Source organism: Pungitius pungitius, chromosome 13, assembly GCF_949316345.1.
Source record: "Pungitius pungitius chromosome 13, fPunPun2.1, whole genome shotgun sequence".
NCBI classification, from domain to species: Eukaryota; Metazoa; Chordata; class Actinopteri; order Perciformes; family Gasterosteidae; genus Pungitius; species Pungitius pungitius.
Genome location: NC_084912.1, coordinates 15,110,230 through 15,120,426, shown reverse-complemented (window position 1 = coordinate 15,120,426; position 10,197 = coordinate 15,110,230). Strand labels below are relative to the sequence as shown.

At 46.6% G+C, this 10,197-nt stretch overlaps 1 protein-coding gene across 1 annotated transcript; it reads left to right on the top strand.

The window, feature by feature from the left end:
- Positions 1 to 3,880: 3,880 nt before the first annotated feature.
- On the top strand, positions 3,881 to 9,754 carry cdc42ep3 (CDC42 effector protein (Rho GTPase binding) 3). The gene is made up of 2 exons (XM_037466459.2): positions 3,881 to 4,159; positions 7,995 to 9,754. The coding sequence occupies exon 2, from the start codon at positions 8,232 to 8,234 to the stop codon at positions 9,303 to 9,305; it is 1,074 nt and encodes a 357-aa protein (XP_037322356.2). The 5' UTR covers positions 3,881 to 4,159; positions 7,995 to 8,231; the 3' UTR covers positions 9,306 to 9,754.
- The last annotated feature ends 443 nt before the right edge of the window (positions 9,755 to 10,197 follow it).

The following is a 10,197-nucleotide window of genomic DNA, read 5'->3' as shown; positions in this document are numbered from 1 at the left end:
AAATTAGAGTTGTTATTGTTCTTGATTGGAATCAGTTAAACCAGCACATGGTATTATATCACTGTACTACACATTATATTTAAAATAACAGTCCTTCCACATGATAGATTCCAGTACGTAAAGACTTGGCCAACTTCCACCCCACTATCACTTGTGTCAAGTAACCGCACTGAATAATCAACAGTAGAAGCAGGACACTCGATGGTGTTAAGTATTCCAACCCTCATTCACTCATCCTCCCTCAGACAGCAAGTGATAAACGTGTAGCTGGCATCCCAATGGGTGTGAACACATGTGACACATGCAGTTGGAGGAGAAAGGGTGGAAGCTGCCGATGCGTCAACAGAGAGAAGTGTTAACGTTATATTCATAAGTAACTCCGTCAAACAGGAGAAAGCCATCGTTCACATTTATCGTAGTTGCTTGTTACCTGCTGAGCTGGACATGCTTGTTAGTGCACTGTTTCTCCCCAGTTGATCTACTTCAGCAGACAAAGACGATTGGCTACCGGACCTGAGATCAGTGCCTGGTGTGTCAGGGCTGGTGGGGGGGGGACACAAAGTAATTAGAATTAGAAAATGCTTTCCAGGTTTGAAGAACAGGCTCCACCATGTTGGATTTTGGAGAATGTACATAGCAGGGTTATATCATTATTTTTCATGTGAGGTGATAATGCGAGTAATATGCCGTCCTGGGAGCATGAACCCTGCACTTTAACATGTTTACTGGGCAAAACCTTCCTTTAGAACCATGATACAACTTGCTGCTGTAGATCTGCAAAGCATCACGGCCCATATTCATTTCCAGGTGAATCCTAGACATGTTAACCTGTGAATCACAATACAGTAACGAGCAGGATTTTTGTTGTATGAACAATAATAATAATAATTGTGAATTGTCTTGCATTATTTTGAACAAGGATGTTATTTTTTGTTTTCAGAGAAGGACACAACATCAACAGTATTTATAGCCTTTGCTGCGTTGCACAAGTGATGAGAGTAGACTACAACGTCTCATGCTGATGGACACCTGCTTCTCTCAACACGATGTGGATGCAAGATCTACCAAGTATTACCAGATTCCACACTTTTTGACTTGAGGAACAGCAAGGTAACAAAGCTCATTTGCTTTTGTCTTTTCTTATTGCTACACGTTTTTGAAACTGTAGGGTATGTAAGGGTAGTTGGGTGTGTTTTTCTTCCCTCAATCCACATGTAAGGGACTTCATTAAGCTCTGCTGGCAGAACAATTGATACCAGGTTCAGCTGTTGATTCATTTTACCTTGAATGCGCTCTGCAAAGCGAAAGTCCTCAGGCTATAGAGTCCTATAGAGTTCAAGCTTATTTATCTCTTATTCAATGCTAAATGGAACCCAGGGGGCGGTGTGACAGTTTGCTCTTTAATGTATTGGTTGTGAGTACTACAAACACATTGTGTTATTTCTAAATGGAAATAGTAACCGATTCCTCTCTATCATTCCACTGCGGAGAAGAGGTCACTAGCCCGGGGGGGGGGGGGGGGGGGGTGTGGGCTCCTGTTCAGGGAGAAAGTCCGGTTCAGGAAGGCACTCACAATCACACAATCATGGAGAATTATACAGCAGGGAGGAAGGATTCCAGTCTGTCTTGAACATTTAATGATTTGAAATTATAGGTTTCCAGTTGGATAACTTTTAGCCAAATATTGATAAACTCCCACTGCTTGAATCTTTATTGTGTTGTTGTTTACAAAGCAAAAATGTATTATGATTATTACTATACAAATGATGATCGACTTACCTATTGTTAGTCACTTTGGATAGAAGCATCATCTCATCATCTCTTTAGTTCACAGAGTATGATTTACTTATTTCCTATCTACTGGTATTACCTCCGAAATCTTCCGAAAGTAAAGATATCTGGTGTGGTAAACATTAGTGGGATTGACTGCAGCCCTCTATGATGGACTATGGACTACCTTGTCAGCCTTCATCATTTCAAGTGATGATTGCACAAAGAAATGCGGATCTTTAACGCAGACGTTTTACTGTTTTTATTTGTCTTATTGGGTCCAATGCTTGTAATTCTAAACTTTTGATTATGCATTTTTAAAGGAGGACATTCTGGCATAACAGTAGGAAAATTTATGTTAAATGATCATATCACAATAAGGATTTTTGGGGGAACAGGAAACGTTGCAAAATAAAAAAACAGAGTGAGTGTTTAAATCATTTTATAGATTTCATGTTATTATATAAAAAGGGCTGTTGGTTTTAAAACTTCTTCCCAAAGGAACACAGTTAGAAATGAGGCTAGACTGGCAAATAAGGTAATTGATGTGCATGTTCCTTGCGAAAAGGAAAAATGACTTATTATCTCCAACTCATGACCCCTTTTAACCCATTCTTGGATTATTAGGAAGTTATCTCTGACTCTGAGCTCTGGAGTTTCCAATGTTTGATGATCTTCCTAAATGAGAAGACAGTGTTGTGTGTTCTACTAACGGATCATGTGCCGGCCACATGGACGCCACGATGACATCACCCCGAGGCGACTCCCCAACACCGTGCTAAGAGGGCTTCACTTGCAACTGCTGTTTAACCAGTGCTAAATAACGCCTTTGTAAGTTAAATAGAGGGGGGCCTCAGCGAGACAAGATGTCCACTGACAACCACGCATTCATTTCAGCACAAGTCTTTGCAAAGCATTATGTGCGGCTAGCTATTACACTGGCACATCCGTAACATGAAATATAACCAGACAGATTCATCCGGAAGGAGAGGTGGGAATTTGTGCTGTTTGCAGAAGGATGTGCTGCTTCATATGCTGGACAAGGCAGGATTATAGCTGCTACTGCTGCTTGTGAGGACATGCCTTCCCCACGTTTCCCAACTGCAGACACGCAGAGAACACACACGCACATTGATTGATTGGCACAAGCACCCCTCCCCCCACATGTATCTCCTTCGCCCTTTTGCAACGCACTGTACGAGCACAAAACCACACCTCGAATCTGTGACATTATGAGCTCCACTGGTTACTAAGGTGACGGATATCCTCTTTTTTTCTACTAACCCCCACCCCAAAAAAGAAAAGTGGGATGCAGAAAAGCTGTACCATGTCCTTGACTTAAGGGCATCTGGTCAGAAACCTTTACACACACCGTCTTGTGTGCGTGCATTTAAAATCTTCGGAGGGAAACAAAGATTCTCACTGAGGAAGTCTATTTTGGGGGGCAGCACAACTCATGCGCTGTCCATTAACCGTATCTGCAAACGCAACCTCCATGTGCTGCAGTGCTGCGGTATTCTGCTGTGATTAGTCGCACAGTGTCCTGCCTCAGCCTGCTGCAGCTTTGTAAAGCTATGCGCAGAGATAGATATAATTGGGTTAATGATTATGCACAGTTTTAGAAAAACAATGGTAGGGTATGTCTGTGCCTGAGTGATTGATAGGGATAGAGCAGAGATTCTCAAAAAGAGAGAGGGGGGGGGGGGCAGTGTCTGCCGACTGCCACAGAACTGGTCTTATCAGATTCGGGTAGTCGCAAAGTCAGACAGGTTGAGTCAGAATAGCAGAAGAGGGGAAGGACGGAGGGAGAGTGGAGTGAGGCCAGCGCCTTTTTCTCCTCGAGACCGGAGCTTGTGATCATTCATCACTGCAGCTCCAGCAGGAAGCAAAGAGCACCCTGAAACAGCACAGAGCTGCCAAAAACACGTGCACAGGTGCTGCTGGAGAAGTAGAGGAGGGAGCGAGAAAGAAGGGAGACAGAGAGACAGAAGGAGGGGGACAGAGAGAGAGAGAGAGAAAGAGGGAGGGGGAGGGAAAGGGACAGAGGAAGGGAGGGAGGGAGGGAGGGAGGGGGGAGGGGAGGGTGGGGGGGGGTAGTGCGGAAAGCCGTAGGAGGAGACTTGCTTCAGAAGGGAATAGGAGCCGGAGAGCGATTCCAAAACAGCTGTCCCGCAGGCGTCCCAGTCGACAGAAGAGCAACCCCGAGGCAGAGACAGGAGGCAGGGCCGAGTCAACAAGCCACACGAGCAGAACAGCAGCCACTGGACACACACACACACACACACACACACACGTCTCCAGCGCACATCAACCACAGAGGTTGCAGCGTTCAGGAGAACACGAGCAATACCTGGGAAGGCTCAAGGTCCCCCTTACCGGAACATCAGAGGTGAGTGAGATTGGGAGCATGCTTTATTCTAACACTCTACCATTACACTGGTGTCAATCAGTAGATGGGACAGCAATTTCCGCAGTGAGCCTGCTGTCATGTGGAGTGAGGTTGTTGGTCTGGAGCAGAGCTTGGTGCCGGTGAAACGTGGGTGAAGCGTGCATGGCGCGTTGAGCTCGCACGGGAGCGCTTGTCCAGCAGAACCCTCTAGTGCATGTGACACAAGGGCGCAACGTGATATCCCGTCGGCTCTCCGAGAGTCATATTTAGTCGGGCTACACAGTTTGAGGTATGTTCCTCTGAAATGCTGAGTTGGCTTTGTCTTTATCCCCAAGGGACGTGTACACTTTGGGTTGATATTTTTTGGAAGAATAACATTCGCTTTATGTTAAATGAGCCTTCCATTGGCTTCCTGCTCATCTGTGCCAAGGATAACTGTGGCATGTGCCTGCCATGCACAAGGGGAACGAGAAAGAAAGACAGAACAAATACTCCACCCTGCCATTCGCCATCACCATACCCCCGAGAGTACGGCCTTTGCCTGTAATTTTTTTTTTTTGATGTAGCACACAGTCTGTCTATTCTTAAGGCTACCATTACCTTTTGTGGTTTGTGCATTTGCTTTTTATAACAGCCCCAAAGTGAGGCTCTTACTGCTATTCAAAGGCGTGAAAGAAGTCAAAGCCACGCTTCGATGTCAGAGGAGTGTTTGCAGACCTCAAATTTCAGACAAAAGTTGCTTTGTAGACACACGAGAGTTTTGCTATCTTCAACAGCGCTGTTGTCAAATGTCAGCGTAGTTGAACGAATAGTTCAGGAATGTCTAAATTAAAGAAGGAGGAAGTCATATTCAGGTCATTTTACCAACAGCTGCTCTCCTGAGCCTCATCACATTGGAGGCTACAGTGGAGTTAAACTGCGTCTCAGGGACCACCGACCCAGCAGTATCACACACGACTTTGAGGTGTCCAGAAAACCCCAGACAAGTCTTAAGCCACTCGTTAAGCTAGCAGATATCAATCCCACATTTATCTGCCTCCACGCTATGCCCCCACCCCCCCACCCCTATCTCCAGCAACCCGACCCTCCGTGCACGGGCTGATGAGGCAAAGGTCCATTTTTAAAGAGGCTGGAGTGGCTCCAGATCACTTCATGCCCAGACAGATAGCTGTAACTGACCCGATGACATAGTGGCAGATCCCCATCATGGCTGGATAGCTGCTCAGACAAGAATTTTTAGAGGAAGGGCCAATGGGATCCCCACTTACCTTTAGGTGTAAATGTCAGTCAGTCAGTGTAATTCCGTGGAGGCGCCGGGCTTTCAGCGGTGAACACATGCCTTGCCGCTACTTTTAGGATTGATTCCAAAAGAAGGGTGTAAATCTGGCCTTGGCTTTGAGAATCACCAGAATACCTGCTCAGCTATGAACATCCTGCAGGGACACAAATGGATTCATGGGGCTAGGCCAAAGGGTCTGTAGTAGGATATCCTGAGCTGATAATTAATGAATTTCCTCCTGGGCCAATGCAAGCTCAACAAACACTGCCGTGACTCTTGAAATTCTATACACAACATTGACTTGAATCAATAGTAATATTCTCGCTAAAATGAACTCATATTCGGTTCGGCAGCAGATTCCTGAAACACACAAAACAAGATTGTTGTGTTTCTTTGAACTCTGCTGTTTGCCCTCTGGAATTCCGGTCATGTTTGCCATATCAGCAAAACTGGGCCACCAGCAGGATGGCTGACGTAAAGGTCAAACCTCCAGGCTTTTATCGTACCAGCTGACATCTCACGGCCCACAAGTGTTGACCTTGGGTGGGATGCACAGCACAGTTGGATGCTCTTGTGCTCAAGGATTTCCCATAAGTAGCATCAATAGTATTGATTCAAACCAACATTTTCATCTGTTATGAATGAGCTGTGTGTTTTCTCATGTCACTGGAGAGAGGGTCCACACAGGGCAGGAAGGCAGATATCATTTTGTAATCAGGGCAGAGCAATAATTACTAAGAACGTTTAATAGGAAGTATTTCAGCCAACAGCACAGGCGAGACCTTCCGCTCTCGGGAAGAGCATTGTAAAAGTGAATACAGATATGGATACGTGCTTTCTGAGCCCACAGGAAGCAGCTTTTGGCTTGGTGGTGCATTTGTTTCACTTCTCATCCAAGCCCAATTTCCCACTGCAGTGAGCTGCAGCTGTCAAGGTCAGAAAGGACTGAGGTGCAGCAGCAAAAGCTAGACTGACAATGAAAAAGAGAATGAGAAGAAGAAAAAGGAGAGCAAAGCTTGGAGGATTTGGGTGCACCATGCTTTACTCAAACACTGCAGTGCTCCTTCTCGCCCCCCCTCCCCCCCCCCCCCATCCTTCCTCTTCCCCATCCTTCTCTCTCCCTCACTGTTAGCTAAGAAACACGCTCTCCTTCTCACACATATGGCGTGCCTACAAAACTGCTATCTCTTTAGAGCGCGTCCAGGCGCCTCACACCAGGCACCTCACACCAGCACTCGAAAGCGCAAGGACCCTCGTGTGCGCGGCGTCGCGGTTCTGCCCACTCACACATTTTCCACATCCCTCAGTGTTTGTCATGGCTATATATAGCCCCGCAGTGCTTGATGGTTGACAGGTTTAGCTGTGTTGCAACGGTGTGTATCCTGAAGACTTCACCTTGTACTACACGTCACACACGGTGTGTGGAAGCTGTTGCTCTCGATAGACACTGCCGCTTCTCCTTGTCAAACAGGTTGGAAACACAAGTATTCATGTTGAAAGGTCGTGCTGTTTGGATTCAAACGGGCAGCAAATGTCAGTCTCTCTGGCTCCACACTAATGTGCCTGCTGAAAAAACATAGCCTTCTTAAAGTGTCTCTGATAAGGCCGATGCAGTGTGTCTCCATGGGGTCGGTTGCTGCAGGAATGTGGATGTTTTCTTGGTGAAACTTTTTTTGCGTGGGTGGGGGGGGAGAGTGGGGGGGGGTTGGACCTGACCGCCAAGGCGCTTTTGTGAAGCGGTGGACTTTGTCAAACGGTCACTGCTGACAGACCTCTCATAAGTAAATATGTCTATAAATGGGCAAGTTCTCTCCTCTGTGGTGCTCCCTCCCGCACACATACATACACACACTGTCAGCTCGCTTCCTCCACGGAGCCTTCTTCCCGTTCCCCTCAGTTGCTATGTCATTTCAACATCCTACGCTAAGCTGGTTGCCAACATAGTGAAAGCTCTGGTAATCAGGCAACTTTTGTCAAATCCAATGCCTCTTTATTGTGCACCCTGACTTGTCTCTCAGCCCTTATTTAACTCTCTGCCCATCATAATCTGCATCAATCTTTCTTTAGATCCACTTGCTCTATAATCCCTCACTTTATTGCTCTCCCACAATCCCCCGCAACCCCTTAAACCTCCTCCCTCCCGTCTGTGCGTCCCTGTGGTACATCTCTTTCTATCTCTCTGCGTGTCTGAGCGGTAGCTTGTTCGTTCAACAGGCCTCACCACTCTGATCCTGATAAAGTCCCGCTTTGCTTCTCCTCTCCCAATCTGCGGTCCAGCTGTTCCTCATTAGCACATCTAGAAGTTGTGGAGGCCAAAGGAGGCTCTTGTGTGGAAATGGGAAGAGGGCCCTGGACTCAAGCCTCATCCGCCTCTGTTCTGGCTCAGCAGATGCGCGATGAGGATCCAATTGTTTGCAGCATCTAGAGTTTGTTTGATGCACTTTGCAATCCTGTTTTTTTTATGTAAGACCGGACAGGAACCTTGAGGGAAAGTGTTAGTGTTGAGTTCATCATTTAAACAAAATGCCGACATTCTCTGTATTTCTCTCATTTCAGGAGAGTGGCCATTTGACCTTTCTACACCATCGGGCACATCACCAGTCCTGCTTGGAATCCCATTACCTAATCGATGCGGCAAATGCTGAGATGCTTTCTGGAGTCCTTTTCTCCCCGGTGCATTACTGAGAATGTAACTGGAGCTCCTCCCCGGGGGAAGTGCAACGTCCACAACTTGTAGAGCATTTCCGACTTTTCTATTCCTGCATATCTGTGATCTCTTCTGCAGTTACAGCCATGCCAGCCAAAGCACCCATCTACCTGAAACCCAACAATAATAAGAAGGGAAAGAAATTTCGTCTCAGAGATATTTTGTCCCCGGACATGATCAGTCCGCCCCTTGGGGACTTCCGACACACCATCCACATCGGCAAGGGCGGTGAGAGAGATGCCTTTGGAGACATGTCTTTCCTCCAGGGAAAGTACGAACTACTCCCAGGGAAGGGAGACGTCCACCCTCAGTACGCCATCCACAGTGAGTTTCTGAGAGCAAACAGCACCGGGGACGCGTCCTTTGCGGAGACCCCCTCTCCGGTGCTGAAGAACGCCATCTCCCTCCCAACTATTGGTGGCTGCCAAGCGCTTACCCTCCCCCTCATCTCCTCCACTGTGTTGCCAATGCCTCCGGAGCCGCTGGAGGACATTATGGGGTCCACCATAAAACCTGACAGCGCAGAAGAGGTTGAGATCCTGCAGATGGAGACCCTGTTGCGCTCCATTGACGTCTTCATCAGCGAGCCTTCATCTCCCATCTCAGATATGCAAACAAAGCCCGACGTCCTCCTGGATCTGCTGGAGAGCACGCATAAGTCCACCTTTAAGGCGGTCGCCAAGACTAACGAAAAAAACAAGAGTGAAGCCAGGTTTGACAAGCCATCGTCCTATTATATCAACGGTCACAGCAGCAGCGCCTTCAAAGCTAACAGAAGCCTGAACCGTGATATGAGCCGAGGCAGCTGTGACAGCATAAGCGGTAAAACGGACTTCCAAAATGAGATCTGCAATGGCAGTAGGCGTGTCAATGGCAACGCCAATTGCAATGGTTATGAAATATTTAACCAAGACATTAACCTGGGCTTCAAGCAGGAGCTCTTGAAGTGTAACGGAGAGTGGGTGGACAGGGACAGTGGGGTCGAGGAGGGCCGCATCTGTGATTTGGAGTTTGAGTTTCTCAAGGAGAAGAGCATGTCCGAGGATTCCCTCACACACATCACAGGGTCTTTCCTCTCCCTTGAACTCGACCTAGGCCCGTCCATCTTGGACGATGTGCTGAACATAATGGATAAACCTGCAGAAAAGAGCAGGCCTTGAGCTGTGCTTAGGACCCAGCAGGAGAAAGGGAATTACTAGGCAGCAGCCACGAGGAGAGAAAGACTCAAAAAGCAATCAAAATGGTGTCTGGATATATCATTGAGATGAAAATGAGCTCAATAGACGGAGCTGCTAATGTTTTAATGTCAAAACAAATAACTATTCTGGCTTCTATGGAGTGTTTAGTATTATTCTTTCTGTTTGCCATGTCAGCCGCATGTTTAAGATGCATGTGCTATTGAGTTACAGCTAAGCCACAGCCATAGTGTGTTTCTTTTTTAAATAACTAAAAATGCTATATCATAGATTTATGTTCAAATGTTGATTTACACCGTATGTATGTACAATAACATTGTGGCCCTTCCCTTTTTTACACAGTCTGGAACATATAACATATGCCATATATTGTGGCTTTAAGAGTGTTAAACATTATTTGTCTGTCACATTACTCATTTGCCACAATTCAAAAATAAACAGAACACCATGCATATTTGTGTTTTAAAAATTGTAACACAAATAAATTCATTTTATCCTACCAATTTCTGTCAGGTGATGTGTGCATGCATCCAGTCTGACAAACACAATATTACATAGATGATAGCTCAAGAGAGAAGTAGAGCAGATGGCAAGTAAAGACAGAGCTACGGATTGACAGAAACATGGATAGAAAGGACCTATTTTCTCGCCTTTGACATTCCTTGCATTCTGCTTCCCTGCCCTGCAGTGGGAGCACCAGAGGGCCTTCATCTTCCCAACCAGGCGCCTGCTCCGTTTGTTTGCATGTGGCTGGACAAGCAGACGGGGAGTACTTTGAAATTCCCTGCATTCCAGTCACAGAACACAAGTGTCCAAGACCAGACATAAATCAGCTGCTTGAAGGGTGGGAGGAGGC

Bases quoted from the DNA above. Each gene is read 5' to 3' on its own strand.
- cdc42ep3 (XM_037466459.2), top strand. From the start codon at position 8,232: ATGCCAGCCAAAGCACCCATCTACCTGAAACCCAACAATAATAAGAAG.